Source organism: Ictidomys tridecemlineatus, chromosome 5 (genome assembly GCF_052094955.1).
Source record: "Ictidomys tridecemlineatus isolate mIctTri1 chromosome 5, mIctTri1.hap1, whole genome shotgun sequence".
Classification (NCBI taxonomy): Eukaryota; Metazoa; Chordata; class Mammalia; order Rodentia; family Sciuridae; genus Ictidomys; species Ictidomys tridecemlineatus.
Genome location: NC_135481.1, coordinates 149,282,388 through 149,300,337, shown reverse-complemented (window position 1 = coordinate 149,300,337; position 17,950 = coordinate 149,282,388). Strand labels below are relative to the sequence as shown.

Below are 17,950 nucleotides of genomic sequence, written 5' to 3'. Positions count from 1 at the left end.
TGAATATTAAGGATTATCTATATAGCAGATAATCTATGGATGCTCAGGGATTATCTTTGGATCAACCACATCCTGCTTTCTATTCTGATAATTGATTATTTGTGGAATTTCATTAAACCAGACTGTGTATGATTCTTGTCTTCTAGCAACTCCACATGTAAGGACATATGACCAATGATGGTTTCAAAGACACTGACTGTGTTTCAGGCATTGTTCCAAGCCCTTCACATTATTAACTCATTCAAAATCCCAAACAAAGATGAAGGGTTCAGGTACTATTTTTATCCCCATGTTATAGAGGAAGAAATTGAGGCCCAAAGGAATTTAGAAACTGGACTAGAGCTGAACTGCTGCAGGGCTGAGCTTCTGCCCCAGACTGCTGTTTTCAGTATCCATCTTGCCCCTCTAGGTGGGAATTCAGCCTGTACTGAACCAAGCAGAGAAACTTATACATCCCCAGAGGAACTTTCCTCCCATTTCTCCATGTCCCCTACCAGCTGCACATGCTGCTTCCAAAGACAGAAAAGCACCTTGGTCCTGGCTACCTGGAGGTTCCTCCAGTCTTGGCCATGAATCAGCACCCAAGAGGCCAGACCCTGGTGGCCCCTCTATAGCAGGTTAGCAAAGCAAGAAGCTGCGTGTGGGGTCCTGATAGAATGCCTATGAATTGGACCCAGGTCATCTGGACTCCCATCTGTGCCCAAGCACACAACCTATTTAGGAAGCTAAAGGCCCCTCTTCCCTTTGGGCTTTCTCTGTATTCTACAAATTCCTGCATTCTTCCATCCCTTTGCAACCCTCCCTAGTGTATCCCTCCAGGGTGTCTGACCTCTGTGCTTACCTAGGAACCATATGAGGCCCTTGCTTTTGATTTCTTTTTTTAGCTCATTGCTATTTAGGGTATCCTCTAAAAACCTGTGGGGTGCTGTGCAGTCCTGTCCTGGAGACAACCATACTGGGCCCACAACATGTGTTCTGCCTCCTGTTACCCCATAGGCTCTGGTAGACTTTGACAGCTGCCTATTTTGTTGCAGCCTTTGCCCTTCCTAGCTTAGTTTTCAAAGTAAACCTGTTTTCTCCAAATTATAAAGGCTACTTACTCCTAAAATTAATATCTGAATTAGAAAAATTGTTTCTCATCCCTCATGGTAGTTACATTCTACAGAGCTGCCATGAACAATGAGTTACTCATCCTGAACCATTGCTGATTTTGAGTATGCAGGAGCCTGGCTTCCTGCTATGCATAGAGGTCTGTGGCTGACACCCCTATGCCAAAAGGCAGATTAACAAGAGGAAAGCACAAAGCACTGATCACAGTTTTCTATGACACAGGAGCCTTCAGGTCAAAGAAGACCCAGAGACTCAGAGTGAACTTCTCGTGTTGGTAGTTAGATTTGATGATGCATGGACAGCCATGTGGACAAATTACTGGTTTAAAAAGGTGTGACCTAATAGGAATAGACTGAGAGAGGAACCCTGAAAGGCCTGTCTGTTCAGATTCTTCCTGCCCTCTCTGCAGCATTCTTTCTTCCCAGGGAAGGGGTGGCATCCTTCTGGAAGAGGATTGACCATCAGATAAGGTAGGTCAGAGAATCTATGACCAGCTCCAAGATAGAAAAGTTGGGAAGATTTGATAATATTTTTAGGCTTTGTGACTGGGAAGAGGGGTTCTAGATTCAGAGAACTATATTCCCTCGACCCCAGAACAGACAGCCCCTAGAACCGTGGCCATGGCATCTGAGCCACCTCTGCAGGAGCCCACACGGGGCAAGACCATCACAGGCAGCATCCAGTGAATGCTAACTCTAAGTGCAGGGATAAGGGAAAATCACTTCAACTGAAGAACAGGTACTTCTTACAAAAAAAAAAAAGTCTTCAAAAGTCCTCTGAGAACTTGAGTATGCAGCCCTCATACTCAAGGTACCAAGTGAGGCCCTTGCTCAAGAGCCCAATTTCTCTTGAGGAAGAGAAATTCTAATTCTGTGACCAGCCAGGTGAGGGAGCAGGAAACAGGAAGGACAGAAGAAGGTCAGAGAGAACCTTCACTTCTGAAACTGCATCTGAGGTCTTCACTTTGGGTCTCATTTTGGGGGGTGTACTGGGTTTTGAATTCAGGGACACTTGGCCACTGAGCCACATCCCCAACCCTATTTTGTATTTTATTTAGAGACAGGGTCTCTGAGTTGCTTAGCACCTCGCTTTTTGCTGAGGCTGGCTTTGAACTCGCAATCCTCCTGTCTCAGCCTCCCGAGCCGCTGGGATTACAGGAGTATGCCACCACGCTTGGCTTGGGTATCATTTTCTGAGCCCCGATGAGGGTATATTGATTCAGATTCCTTCAAGTCCCTGGCCACAATATTTTTTTGTCAACTGATAGTACAGAATCTTGTTCTATGTGTTTCTACTTAAAAACACCTTATTTGCTATCTATTGTTGATTCATTATCATTGCACTCATGGCTATCAGTACTGTAACTCATCTGAACTGAAAGCAACACATGTTTTCTTTGTAAGGCCATCCCAGCTTTCTTGCACTTGGGGACACTAGACAGTACTGTAGCACTAAGCTGGGGGCGGCAAGGGCGGGGGGGGGGCTTGTAAACAGCAAAATCCTCAACAGAGAGTATAAAAATTCAAAAAACATGCCACTGCTTACACTATGAAATGGACACTTGTTTGAGTATGATAGCTGAAACAAAGGCAGAATGTGGCCCTGTTTGACCTCAGCTAGAAAGTGCAGATTAGGTGACTCAGATATTTTGCTCTCTGTACATTTCCACATGTGACCACAGAAGCGCCACAAGTGTTGATTTTAAGTATACAAAATAAACTTTAGCAAGTACATATGCAAATGTAGATTCTATGAATAATGAGGACTGACTATAGGTCTTACTGTCTTTTTTTAATATCTATTTTTTAGTTGTAGGTGGACATATTATCTTTATTTATTATTATTTTTTAATGTGGTGTTAAGAATCAAACCCAGTGCCTCATGCTTGCTAGGCGAGCGCTCTACCACTGAGCCAGAACCCCACCCCTTATTATCTTTTTTAAACTCCTTGTCTGATAGGATCTTAGACCACAAGCATTGGAAGGAATATTTAAAATCAGCTAATCAACCCCTTTATCTCACACAGAAGAAAAATGGGTGCTATAAACTTCAACATTGTATATTAACACCTTATGGTTCAATTAAGCATGCACAGCATTGTCTCAATTAGTGGAATAGATTACCTTCTTTCTGTGGTTAAATTTTATTTCCAGCCTAAATGCTATGCCATGGTTTGATAATCAAAAGTAATTTCATCAGGAGCTGGGGCTGTGGCTCAATGGTAAAGCACTTGCCTAGCACGTGTGAGGCCCTTGGTTCAATTCTCAGCACCACATCAAAACAAACAAATAAAATAAAGGTACATCAACAACTAAAAAACTATTTTTTAAAGAAAAGTAATTTCATCAAAGGAAATTCTAAATGTGAACTAATACAGTTGAGAAAGTCCACCAAGAAACAAAAGAGTCCCTACTTCAGACCATCCTGTGGAGAACATCCTAGAACACAGATCCAGGAAGTGACTCAGGGCCTCTTGTGATGCCCATGCAGATGGCTCTTTGCCCTCCAACAGACCAGATTACTTTCTGATAGTTTAATTTCATGTATCTGCCCCAGTAACCCCTTTCCACCCACTTGGAAGTTCTGTGAAAGGTCTTCCTGGTTAACCTTCTGTTCTGATGAGACTGAGCTGTTCAGCTAACTTCATCCCCAGCCAGATGTCAGATACACAGAGGGCAGTTGCCTTCTGATTCTGGGTTTCCCATGTGATCTCAGCGTTGTCTAATGAAGAACTAGGCCCAGCTGCCTCCAGACCTGAAGTTGAAAGGTCAGCATTGCCCCAGAAATGCAAGGATGCTAGTCTGCCCAAGAAACTGAGCTGGAGTGAGTCTACCAGGGGAGAATGAGAAATACCATAGTGGCTTCCTAGCAACTCTTCCCAGTGGAGTTGGAAGCTCCCAGAAATGGGAAGTTTCTACCCGTGACCCGCCTTCCTCTGTTCTTTTCTACTACTTAAAAATATTTATCTTTCACTTTGAAGGTGACTCTGAAACCATAAGCTTTTCAGAATTTGATGTCAGTGAATCAGGAATCATTCTACATCTTTACGCACTGGAGAAAACTATAAGGAAGCCACCATATTTGTGGCCTGGATGGAGATACTAAACTGGTGTTAGGATGGTGACTATTGGTAGCCTTCTATCTCCTCAGGAGAAGCGAGCAGTTCCAGAGAGCTTAGGGTGAATGGAGAACATCTGGAATATGAGCATAATTGATTCTGAAGTGCAGCTCAACAGGAAGTGGCATTTCTCTGTCATTAGATATAATTTCCAAGTCTTCAGTCTCCCTGGCTTAAACATTGCTCAGTCTGTAGACTGGTTCTGTGAGATCCTTTAACTCCTTGGGTTCCTCTAGGGTCCTAAGAAGGTGGCTTTATGTACAGACAGCAATTTCAGAATTTAATAGCAGAAGAACATTTTCAGTTATCCAGGGACCTTTAAGATCTTTCTAAATCAATTTTCATCATTAAACTACAATTTAGTTGTGTTTGTATGACAAAGATAATCCCTGCAATTGTTTAACCTAAAAAAATAAATTTCTTCACAGTTGACTTGCATTTTTATGTATTATCTTCCAAAATAGTTATAGGATAGAGAGTGATTTCTTTTTCTTTTCTTGCCCCCGCCCTCAACCCCCAGTACTAGGGATTGAACCCAGGACCTTGTGCGTGCTAGGCTAGTGCTCTACCACAGGGCTGCATCCTCTGCCCATTTATCTGTTTGTCTGTTTGTTTTATAGACAGTCTTGCTAAGTTGTGGGGGTTGGCCCCAAACTTGTGATCCTCTTGTCTCAGCCTTCTGAGTAGCTAGGATTGTAGGCATGCATCATTTTTTCCCCCTGTTTTTTTTCATTGGAAAAAAGTGTTTTGCTTTCTGTTTTGGAGTTAAGGGATGGGGTTTTGTGTTTGGTTTCAGTACTTCTCCTTGGAGTTTCTGTCTGACATACATAGTAATTTCAATGTAGATTATCATGAAACATTTCAAAGTTTTCTTTTCTTTTAAGAAAATTAAAAAGCCCCCTGACTTGGGATGTGAGACTGTTTTTTTTTCCATAGCAACTGCAGAAATAAAGTACATAGGCGGGTAACAACTTGCTGTCCTTGCAGTCAGTGACTCCTAGCTCCCAGCTCTCCCCTAGAACTTGCAGAAATGAGGAGTCCTGGTGGCCTATAACTGAGTGATTTCATAGGTAAGAGATTTCACATAAAAACTAATTGTTACAGTTAGCCTTGTTCCCCTAGTGGGCAGGCTAGCCCCCAGGGGAGGATAATGCCTTGACTTTGAAAACCAGACCAAGGGAGCCCTTTAACTTCTAAAGGAACTGAGGCTGCCTACCCCCAGCCAGCCACCCTGGGACAGCAGCAAAGGGGCTCCCTGTGGATTAGACCCAGGCCCGCCTTTCTCATCCACCAGCTGGAGTCCTTAGCTAAGTCAGATGCAGGAGACTTGCTCCTCTCATTAGGATAATTTGTTTTTGTTTTGTTTTTTCCCTAAAAAAGGGTGTTATTTTCTCTGCGATGGGAGTATGGCAGCCTGGAATTTGGATTCAGGAACATGGCAGTGGTGCATATGAAGGGTGGGATTTGACCTTCTTTTATTTTACACCGTTCTTGTTCTCTCTTAAGTCCTGTGTCTTATCTATAGGGTTAAGGTTTCCTCTCTAGGATTCTAGGTCTATTTCTGGAGTACAGTGGTTCCTCCCCCTACCAATTAGCAAAAAGCTAGGGACGGGGACAGTGTTTTAAACTTGTCTGTGGCTTTTGTTTCTCACTTTGCTCTAGCTATTCAGCCATGGAAAAAGTGTTAGAAGTTTGAAAGTAGATCTCGGGGCCTTGACTGGGAGCCACATTTCAAAGCTGCAGGGGAACATTAGTGAATCTGTTTCTCCACCTTCACACCCAGGGGCCTCTTACCCCCAACACAACCAACTTGCATTCTTAGTACATAAAGACAGGTGGGCAATTTAGCGGGAGGTGTATGTGGGCCCTGGAACTCTTCAGAGCTTTCCAGTGTGTTCTATATCTGCTAGCAAAGGGGCCCTCTGACCAATAAACACAGACAGTAAAACGTGGAGAAGGCAATGAAAGAAGTCAGCACCTCTAAATCAATTTATGGTGCACGCAAAGCATGTTTTCAAATATTTACAGAGTCTCCGAGGGAATTACATCACTGTTTCTAACTGTTTTGATTGTTTTTTATGACTCAGGCCTAGTAGAGCGAAGCGATGTAATTCCTGAGAGGCCCTAAGCACACGCTTCCAGCCTCCCCAGAGGAAAGACGGGCATAATGGGAAAAGCGCTCCCCATAATAAACCAAGCACCGCCAGCAGCATAGTGGGGAATTACCAGTGTGCTTCTGAACGGCAGTTGGGTCTCTACTGAAGAATGCTCTTTCTTCAGTTTGCAAATCACAGGGGGGGGGGGGTGAGAGGGCCAGGCTTTGTGGAGATGTGAACTGTGGCGACCCAGAATAGTTGGGATGGCTCAGCCTGATACAGGAACAGCCTTTGGACCCAACTCTGTGTCTGCTTTGTGTGTCAGATAATTCTAGTTGAAGGTGACTCTTGAGTGATGGGTTCTTTGTGCTTGTCCTCAGATTTGGTCCCATGTGGCAAAGCTGCCCAAGTTTGTAAAGAAAACCATCATCTGGTTCAGGGACAGGAGGAAATGTTCTGCAGTCTTTATGTAGGACATCTGGGAACAGACCCGCTCCAGAGACTTCAGTCCCTTGAGGGCGGGAGTCTACATGAGCATCTGTGCAAGGTGACATGGAGGACTGGAGACTCAGCTCCCAGCCCTACCTCTCATTAGCCAGGTGATCTTCATTACAGCTCTTAATTTCTCTCTGGGTGAAATGGGTTAATCCTGTAAATTTTCATACTGGTGCTGTTGTTATTCAGCATTGTGACTTCTATTTTCAAGACAGTTTGTGAAACAAAGTAGTGGGGTGTTAATGCCTTGAAGACCTCAGGCCATTGAGAAAGTAAGTTGGCCACATGCTACTTAGAAGCTGCCTCCTGGGCACTAAATCTGGGACACACACACCCCCACCCCCGCCCCCGCTAGATACATTGGCTCAAATCTGCACAGGAACTCATTCTCTAAATCTCTATAAACAACTTCCAGAACTAAGAAGTCTTTCTGGGCAGGTAATATAACACAGGGTGACACATCCTAGAGGGAGACCTAGGTTGCTCCCTCAGGGCCCCAGAATCAGAGGCCTCACCAGGAAGGAGCAAGCTTGTCCACTTGAGTCCATGGCCCTCCATATACCTGGCATTAAAGACCCAGGTACCAGGTTCTGAGCCTTTCTCTCCTCCCTAGGAGCATCCCTGTGGTGCAGGTACTACGGACCACGGCCTTGACCAATGCCTGCGCTGACCACTCAGACCAGCGAGTGATCTACCTAGAACATGTGGTAGTCCGCATCTCCATCTCACACCCCCGCCGCGGAGACCTCCAGATCAACCTGATTTCTCCCTCAGGAACCAAGTCTCAACTTTTGGCCAAGAGGTAAGGCTGGGCTCGCTGGGATATGTGCCATATGCAGGCCTCTCCAGTTTAGGCCCACAGTATACCTAGGGATCCTGCACATGGGGATCTTACTAGGTCTGCTGGCAGCCTCCTTCCTATTGGAGACTCCCGCAGACCTGAAAAGTAGTTCCCTGAAAGCTTGCCTTTAAAACAGTCCTGGAAAACTTTGTTTGAGGGAAAAATTAACAAAGGCATTGTTGCTGTTTTGTTATATAGGGGGAGGTTGATGGAGTTCCCGCTGTGCTTTCCTGGCTCTTACAAGAGCATTAAAGGTCAAGTGCAGCCTATTCCGCTGGCATTTGAAACAAGAGTGTATGACCCCAAGCAGCATCATTGGTTTCCTGGAGTGACTCCTACCCCATGATGGGCTGCTCCTTAAACTTGCATGGCGGGTGCTGTGACCCTCAGGCTTGCATGGGATATGGGAAAGTTGCTTCCAGGCTCTCTCTACAGCCTTCTCCCCTAAATGCCAGTGCTTTAACACAGACTCCAAATTCTTGAAGTTTCTTGTGTTATTGTGGAAGAGTATGGAGTCATTTATTTTCTTTTTTTTTAATTAAATATTTTTTTGGTTGTAAATGAACACAATACCTCTATTATATTTATTTATTTTTACGTGGTGCTGAGGATCGAAACTAGTGCCTCACACATTCGAGGCAAGCGTTCTACCACTGAGCCATAACCCCAGCCCCTGGAGTCATTTCTTCAACAAACTTAGAAATCAGGACAAGTGCTCAGTGCAGTTATATGACTTGCAGGTAATTAGAGTGGAGGAATTTACAGGGAGTTGGGGGGACTGGGAGAGAATGGGGATACCTTGTTTGTCTCTTTATAGTTAAGAGACAGACAGAGGGAAAAGCAGGCTTCATGTACAAATCAACATTTCCAAGTTCTATTAAAAATGAGAGGTGGTAACTGTGCCTCCCAGCCCAGGAGGAAGCACCTGTCACCAGGTTGCCCTATCCACGGTACCCATGTGACTCATTTGAGTTACCTGTCTGGGGCTGCAGCCCTTTTCTGGGCTTTGGAGATTCAGAAACAGGAGGTATGAAGTGAAAGTTCTCAGACCAGGCCAGACAGAAGTCACCGTTTCTCTTATCTGCTTCTGCCCATGCCCCTTGCATAAGAAGAGGGAGTCTAAATTACACCCTATACCCTCTGCTCAGCTTCCAGGTCCAGCAGCCCATAGAGCGGGCACAAACAACAGGCAGTGGGCCACACACCAGCTTTGTCCTGAATGTACTGGGATCAACCCTGAGATCAGACCCTGGCTTTATGGGTTCCAAGAGCTTAATTACCATGCCCAGTCCCTACCGGGTCCCACTTTCCTAATAGAGCAGGAGCGTGGAAGCGTCTCCTGCTCCTAAAGGTGGGTCTGGCCATACTCTGCCTCTGCCTGTGGGAGGCCAGCATGGGTGTGAGCAGTTTGGGGGTGCCAGCCAGCAAGCTGAAGCTTCCTGCCTCTTTGCTTCCAGAATATTCATTGTTGTTATTTAATTTTAAGAAATTTCATCTTAAAGCCCACATTTCTAGAGTTTCTTAAAAAGTTGCAAGTTCTCCAACCAGGCCCATGTCTCGTGTGCATCCTGATCTAGAATTGAGCAAAGAGGCAAGTCTGCTTCTGTGCACCCCATGCTCCCTGCTCCTTGGCAGAGCCCCACTTCCATTCACTCTTGGGTGCATTTACACCTGGAGTCATCCGAGTTTGTGATCCCTGATTCAAAAGCACAGCTGAGTTCCTGGGCAGGTCATGGCCAGAGAGCCCAAAGTGAGGCTTAGAGGTAAGGGCAGCACATGGCAGGCAGACAAGGCAGCACTGACCAGAGGACATTGCTTTGGCGTCTGGAGACTTGAGCTTATGCTCCAGTCCCTTCATTTTCCAACTGGGTTCCCAAGAGCTGGTCATTTAACCCGTCTTTATTCCTTATCTCTGGAAATGTCATTTCACTTACCTATAAACATTGAGAATATTACAAGAAAAAAATAGAATATTACAATAATCAAATGTGATAATACAGATAAAAATGTTCAGCACAGGTGCCTGGCTGCCCTTCATGTCCTGCTGAAGTCCATCTGGCCATCTGACCCTCAAGAACCTTCCAGCACCCCAGCATCACCCCACTTGGGCTCTATTTTCCTTCTCTTCTGCATCTCTGGCCCAGTGTTGAGCCCCTTGGGATGGCACAGAGCACATTCTGCTGGTGTATGTGGATCTGCTTGATTGCTGGGTACTGTTCTTTGTACCTGTGCCAAAGAGCACTTTAAAAACTGCCCTGAGGCCACTTGGCAGTCACCTGAGTCTTGAAAATTTGTTCCCCCCACACACACACACAAGATAGATTTTGTGGTTATATCAAGATTCTGGTTTTAGGATCTATTACCTTCTACTTTATTCCACATCTTACTTAATTTGGCAGCCTTTTCAGGTTGCCAAATTTTTTCACTAAGAATAGGTTGATGTTTGTAAGGACTTCAGCACTTAAAAGACAGTTTGTCCTTGTTCCAGCCACAGTGTGTCGGGTTCCACTTGGCTTTGTGTTTGAAAATCAGCCTTGACCTTGGCAGTTTCTTTGCAGAAAGCACAGAATATCCCCACACCACCCCCGCACTATTCTCCCTGCAAATAATGTTGCCTTGATGAACGTCTTTGTACTCCAGCGTTCAGAGAGCCCTTAAATTGGAGATGGATTCTTACATCACAGGAAACATACGTATGTAAATTTCTAATAAATAATAAAGAACCCTACGTTAAAAAATTCTTATTCCAAAATAAAAATAGAAAATTAGACTATGAAGAAAGAGGAAGAGAGACGATTTCAGCGTTTTTCCTTTGAAGACAAAAGACTGAGGAGGACTCTCAAGCTTGGTAGAGAGAGGGTGTTGACTAATTGTGTCCTGTTTCTACTTGAACAGAACATGAGAAATGGATAGAGGGAGCTAGGGTTGTAGCTCAGTGGTAAAGCATTTGCCTAGCACCAGTGAGGCCTTGGGTTTGATCCCCAGCACTGCAATAAATAAATAAATAAATAAATAAAACAAAAGTATTTAGGAAGGAAGGAAGGAATAATGCAATGGATGGAGGCAGAAGGTCCAGAGGCTGGTGAGAACAGTCAAAGACCTTCAAGTCTGGAAGACAAAAAGAGGCTCATCAGTGCCTCCAAGAGGGCTTCACTGGGGTAGATGCAGGGGAGCCTTCTCCTCCTCCTCCAGCCCAGGAGTGCCTCCCACTGGCCCTGGAACACAACCAGGTCTGTCATCATTGTCATCTTCAAATGCAGCTGTTCAAACTGGTCCATCCCTGGAGGTTCAGGGGCATCGCTTTTCCCACAAGTTTGAGTAATTGTTCATTTTTTCTAATTTGTAACAATAGTGCGCAGAGCTATCTCTAAGACAAACATGGACATTGCATTCATCCAACAAATACTTATTTTCGAAAGCCTTCCTCTGTGAATACCCTTTGGGGGCTTACATGGGTCCTGTGGCCCAGCCTCTGTCTACTTTTGTGCATCTAAGCTCTGGGGTCATGGATTCTGTGAGATCAGTCCTGGGGTGGGAAGGGAACAAATAACTTATTCAGGAAAGTGGCAGTGGGGACATTGGTCAGTGACCTGTTGGTGGTAGAAAGAACATGGAGGAGTCATGATGCCCCTTTCCCACATGGAGTCCCAGCTCAGCTAGTTATTGGTGGTTAGGCTGCAACAAACTAGCAGCCTGGGATCTCTCCTCCATAAATTAGGATGGGAGGCACTGGGCATGGTGGCATACACACCTATAATCCCAGCAATTTAGGAGGCTGAGGCAGGAGTATCATAAGTTTGAGGCCAGCTTCAGCAATTTAGCAAGACCTATCTCAAAATAAAAAATCTAGCTAATAGATCTGGCTGTAGATGGTAGATTACCCCTGAGTTCAGTCTCTAGTAACCCCCCCCCAAAAAAAATTAGGATGAGTGGGAAGAGACCACACAGAGTAATTCCCCTTCTTTTATTGGGCATGTGAGGCCAACCTGTCACTCTGAGTATTAAAACAGTTTGGGGAGATAGTGGAGGTGAGACTCAGCTATGAGATTTTGAGAATAATCAACATTTGAAAACGGCATGCTTTCCTTTCCCTTCATCTCACCTCCCTGGTCTAGGGGTGTGCTTCAGCAGGTCTGTAAGGGATCCCAAGGAATAATTCCTCTGGTGCACAGAACCCTCCTTGAGCTGGTCCCTTTGCCCAGCCACCCCAGATCAGGGCCTTCTCGTTTTCTAACGCTGCATTTCCAACTGCAGATTGCTGGATTTTTCCAATGAAGGCTTCACAAACTGGGAATTCATGACTGTCCACTGTTGGGGAGAAAAGGCAGAAGGGGAATGGACCTTGGAAATTCAAGACATGCCATCCCAGATCCGCAACACAGAGAAACAAGGTCAGTGACTCTGGGGCATTTAATTTTAACTTTTATATTTCGACCTTTTTAACTCTAGGCCTTTATTTAACTATAGTGTCTCTGCTAACTTTTTGTTTTGAGGAGGCAAAATTCATGGAACCTAAAATTCGCCGTCTTAATGATTTCAAAGTATACGGTTCAGTGGCTTTTGGTATACTCACAATGTTGTATAACCATCATCCTATCTAATTCCAGAATATTTTCATCCCCCCAAAGCAAAACCCCATACCCATTAGGGAATCAATCAGTCTCTAGTCCCTCCTCCCCTCCCAGCCCCTGAAAGTTTCTAATGTACTTTCTGTCTCTGTGAATTTGTCTATTCTGAACATTTTATATAAATGGAATAACATAATACGTGGCTTTTGAGTCTGGCTTCTTAACGTGTTTTCAAGGTTTGTCCTTGGTGTAGTATGCACTGGAATTTTATTATTTATGGCCAAACAATATTTCACTGTATGCATATTCCATTCATTGTTTACCATTCACCCATTGATGTTTGGGTCATTTCTACCTTTTAGTTATTGGAAATAGTGCTCGTTTGAACATTCATGTGCAAATTTTGGGGTGGACATATTTTCGTTTCTCTTAGTTGTATAACTTGGAATAGAATTGGTAGGTTATATGGTAACTCTAAGTTTAACTTATGTATTTTGTGTGTTGCTGGGAATCAAACCCAGGACCGCACCAGTGCTAGGCAGGCATTCTAGCGCTCAAGTACCTCTCCAGCCCTATGTTTAACTTTTTCAGGAGCAGCCAAACTATTTGCCACAGTGGCTACACCAATTTACATTCCACCAGTGATGTGTGAGAGGTCTGGTTTCTCCACTTCCTCCCTAACACTTGTTATTTACCTTTTTTTATAGCCATTCTACTGGGTGTGGAGTGGTATCTGTGGTTTTGATTTGCATTTCCCTGGTGACTAATGCTGTTGAGCATCTTTTCATGTTCTTGTTGCTCATTTGTGTATCTTCTTTGGAGAGAGATTTATTCAAGTCTTCTGACCCTTTTTAAAATTGGATTGCTTTGTTGTTGTTGTTGAGTTGTAAGAGTTTTTATCAGATAAATGATTTGCAAATATTTTTTCCATTTTTTTAATAGAGAGAGGGGAGAGGAAAGAGAGAGAGAGAAGAGAAAGAGAGGATTTTTTAGTATTTATTTTTCAGTTTTCGGTGAACACAACGTCTTTATTTATTTTTCTGTGGTGCTGAGGATCGAACCCAGCGCCCCGCGCATGCCAGGCAAGCGTGCTACCGCTTGAGCCACATCCCCAGCCCATTTTTCCCATTTTTTAGGTTCTTTTCACTTGGGTGATAATGACCTTTATAGCACAAAGTTTTTTAATGCTGATGAAGTCCACTTTGTTTTTTATGGTTGTCATTTATGCTGTTGGTGTCATATTTAATAAACCATTGCCTAACCCAAGATCACAAAGATTTACTTCTATATGCTTTTTTTTTTCTTCCCAGTACTGAGGATTGAATTCAGAGGTGCTGTATCACTGAACTACCTCCCAAACCCTTTTTAAATTTTATTTTGAGATAGAATATAGCTAATTTATTGAATTTGCCATCCTCCTGCCTCAGCCTCCCAAGTCCCTGGGCTTACTGGCTTGCACCACCTTGCAGTACTCCTATGTTTCCTTTCAATGGTTTTAGTGCTTATATTTAGGTCTTTGATTCATTTTGAATTAATTATTATATATGATATGAGGTAAGGATCCAAATTCATTCTTTTGCATAGGGTTGTCCGGTCATCCAAGCATTATTTGTTGAAAGAACTCTTCTTTCCCCATTGTTTGAACTTGGCACTCTTGTCAAAGTCATTTGGTCAGAGGTATAAGGAATTTCATTCTGGACTCTCTGTTCCGTTGATCTATGTGTCTGTCTTTATGCATACCAAATGTGAGTCTTTTATAACTTTGTTCAGCTATACATACATATGTTGAGGGGTACCGGGGATTGAATGCAGGGCCTCACATGAGGCAAGTACTCTACCAATGAGCTACATCTACAGCTCAATATTATTTTTTGGTAGGTTTTAGTATACAAGCTTTTTTAATGCCTTTGTTAAACTTATTCCTAAGTATTTTATTTTATTTTATTTGGTGCTATTGTAAATGGAATAGTTTTCTTAATTTTGGTTGGTACCCTTTCATAAATCCTTGTGGGAAGCCATTCTCGCACGTGATTGGGCACCTCCCTGATTGGGTGTGAGGTGTTCTGGCTAAACTGTGTCAGAACTAATCCCCACCCTTTCTAGGTGCGAGAGCCCATCCGTGTGGGGGTGTGACTGACCATTGACCCTGAGACCAATCACTGACCCTGACCTTGGAATGCTGTCCCCCTCGACCTTCATTGGATAGAATTTTCCCCTGAATTTCTTGTTCCCCAATAAAAGGCCACTCTCTGGCGTGCCCTGCCTCTCTCTCTTCTGCTAGTCTGTGAAACCTCGCTGCCCCACGGGGTGGCTCGAGGCAGGAGCCAGAGGGGAGAGCCGTCTCAGACCTGGTCAAAGAAAAAGGTAAATTGAGTTTTGTGTGTTTATTTTGATCTCACTAGTTAACTTCTATGCTACGAAACTCTAGTATGAAGCTAGTGTGCGGGTCGCATGGTTGAAATCCTTTCAGTTGATAAATAATTACTACTTAACCATTCTTTATTGAATGCCTATGAAGACCCAAACACGGATCTAGGTGATGGGGGAACAGTCAGGAAAGAAAACCAGAATAATCATCACATCTTACTCCAGGGTCATTTACAAAGGGCAGTAAATAAGCTCCTCCTGCAGCTCTTGTGGATTCAGTGAAGTGCATGGACTGCGCTGGAGTCTTGCTTTCCTGTGGAGGACTTTTCCCAAGACTTGCTTTCACTGTTCTCTCCTTCTTTGTGCCCTACTGTGAGGACTATCCCATTTCTTGATCACTCATGGGTACTTTAAGAGCCTTCTCCTATCCTGGTTCTTTACCAGTTCTCTGTAGCACATAGCTTCAAGGGTTTGTTTTTTGGGGTTTTTTTTTTTTTTTTGGTTGTTTTTTGTTGTTGTTGTTTTGTTTTATTTTGTTTCTTTGTTTGTTTAACTAGGAAGGTAAAAAAAAGAACAATGTCTTGCTTTCTGCAGAAAAGTTGACTTTAAATGATCAAGTTATCTGTAGGAATTTTTCTCTCTCTCCAAATCACTTTCTGGTTAAAAAAAAAAAAAAAAAAAAAAAAAACTATTTTAAGAAAATATTACTTCCAGCCTCCCTCTAGCTGCCATCCTATGTCCCCACGTGTGTGCGCCTAATCTCTCAAAACTAAAATTTTGGTCTACCTGAGATCCCCTGAGCGCCAACTCTAGTCCCCCCACGCAGCCCCATTTTCGCTCCAACAAGATGAAAGAAACTATCATGAACCAGGAAAAACTCGCCAAACTGCAGGCACAAGTGCGCATTGGTGGGGAAGGAACTACTCACAGAAAGAAGGTGGTTCATAGAACAGCTACAGCAGATGATAAAAGACTTCAGTTCTCCTTAAAGAACTTAGGGGTAAACAATGTCTCTGGTATTAAAGAGTTGAATATGTTTACAAACCAAGGAACAGTGATCCACTTTAACAACCCTGAAGTTCAGGCGTCTCTGGCCGCAAACACTTTCACCATTACAGGCCATGCTGGGACAAAGCAACTACAGAAATGCTACCCAGCATCTTAAACCAACTTGGTGCAGACTGTCTGACTAGTTGAAGGAGACTGGCTGAGCTCTGCTCAAACAGTCTGGATGGAAAAGCATCACTTACTGCTGAAGAGGATGATGATGATGAAGTTCCAGATCTTGTGCAAAATTTTGTTGAGGCTTCTAAGAATGAGACAAACTAAACTGATCAACTTCTGAAGAAGAAAAACTTGAAGAACCTACTGGAAGCTGCTATTTTATATTATGACAGCTTTTTAAAATTTTTTGTTTATGGATCTGATAAAATCTAGATCTCTAATATTTTTAAGCCCAAGCCTCTTGGACACAGCAGCTCTTTTTGGTTCTTGCTTATACACAATTTATTCTTTCAGCTAATTAAGCTGAAGAAGCCTGGAAATAAAGTTTGAAGCAAAGTTGAATAAAGTTCTTTGCCTAGTAAAAAAATAAGTAAATAAATAGTACTCTAACAAACTCTAAAAATATAAAAACCTAAAACTTTAAGTGACCTGAAGTTTACATGTCAAAAATGTAAGCTCCTAAATTTTTTCTTTTTAAAATCCCAAAGTTTATGGGCCTAGTATGAACAATCGAGGGTCAACTTCCCATGCCAGCTTGTGCCCTCCAGCAGTCATTGCTCTGGGCACTATGAGCATTCCTGTACTAGCCCAACCTGCCTGCTTGCCTGGGAGCCTGGTGACTCTTCTCTTCATTACTGTGGACCTGTGATGTTCACTTGTACCGTGAGCAGAATGCAACAAGCCCTACCTGTGTCCTAAGGCATCATCCTTCCTTCTCCTGCCCGTTAGGCTCACACCCATGCTGTGGAGCCTTCTTTGGCTCTGCATCCCCTGTAGCCACTGCCTACTTCTCTGCAGTGAAGTGGCCTGCTATGGCTATATGCTACTGCTCACTCCCAGCCCACTTCTGACCACATCAACAAAAAACTGGGGCTTCTTAGGGTCCCACAGGGTCTCCATGTGTCCAAGCCAATGTCCCTATCTCTGTCCTCAGCAGGCTGTTAAAGCCAGAGCCTGTGTCTCTAACAGGCTCCATACTCTCTCTGGAGACCACATGGTACTATGGGCTTTGAAGCCAAACTCTTACTAATACTGCGACTATGGACAAATCAGTTAGCCTCTCTGGGCCTCTGTCTCCTCATTTAGAAAATGGGCTGCTGATGTCCACACCATTCAGTTGTTATAGGATCAAATCAGTCGATGAAGGCAGGGTGCCAAGCACAGAGCCCAACACACAGCAACACTCAGCAGCTCACCCCTTCTAAGGGTGAAGGTTGAAGTACCTTCCTTATGCAGCTGCAGGATGCCATGTCACTTGGGCTCTCCCCGCCTCACCTGTCTCCCCTGTGGATCCTTCCCCGACACAGCCCTGGGCATGCTCCTGGGTCTCCAGCTTTGTCTTTGGGATCTCAAGCAGCCACACTCAACACTCTGATGACAGTGCCCATTATCTGCCCCCCATGCATTCCAGACCTGCTCTGCAACAGCCTCCAAGGCTTCTGCACATGGGGTATAACCAGATAATCTTCTAGCCTTACCTGCAAAGCTGCCAGCACCCCTCCACCATGTTCCATTTCCCTGTGCATCTCCAGCAGAATTTCCCAACTGCTTCTCCAGTGTTCTCATTAACATAAATAGCCTCCTTGTCGATTACTCGCTCAGCCAAAACTCAAGGGTCAACCTCCAGTTCTTCTCTTTCTCTTCTCTTTCTCTATCAGCTACTCCTAGAATACATCTTCATCTGCCCACTTCCTCCATCCAGTCCCCTGCTGACCATTGCTTCCTGCTTGCCCTGGCCTCCCTACCTCCACCTCTAGAAGCTAGGCACTCCCCACACAGTAGCTGATAATATTTTAAAATACAATTCATATGACCATGAACCCCTGATAACTACTCCTTGACCTTCACGAATTAAAGCAAAACCCTAATCTCTTAGCCTAACCTGCAAAGCTTCCAGTACCCCTCCACCATGTTCCATTTCCTCTGTCCTGTCATAGTGACCTCCTTTCAGCTCCCCTGAATATGTTCAATTTTACCCACCCCAGGGCTTTTGTATCTGCTGCTCTCCTTTGGAAATGCTTACTCTCCCCAATGATTCCCGTGACTGAAGCTCAGACATGGTCTCCTCGAGAGTTCTCACCTGAACATCTTTGGTAGAGATCTTCCTTGCCCCACTAATGCTCCCACTCCA

General features: G+C 44.1%; 1 protein-coding gene and 1 pseudogene across 4 annotated transcripts in view; both read left to right on the top strand.

The window, feature by feature from the left end:
- Positions 1-17,950, top strand: part of Pcsk6 (proprotein convertase subtilisin/kexin type 6) — a 185,759-nt gene that overhangs the window by 112,372 nt on the left and 55,437 nt on the right. For all 4 annotated transcript variants that reach the window (XM_078051270.1, XM_078051269.1, XM_078051268.1 and 1 more), the window contains exons 12-13: positions 7,433-7,621; positions 11,915-12,051. In XM_078051270.1, the coding sequence (XP_077907396.1) occupies positions 7,433-7,621; positions 11,915-12,051 (326 nt within the window). The remainder of the gene's footprint in view (positions 1-7,432; positions 7,622-11,914; positions 12,052-17,950) is intronic.
- On the top strand, positions 15,411-15,924 carry LOC101968698 (transcription factor BTF3 pseudogene; annotated as a pseudogene).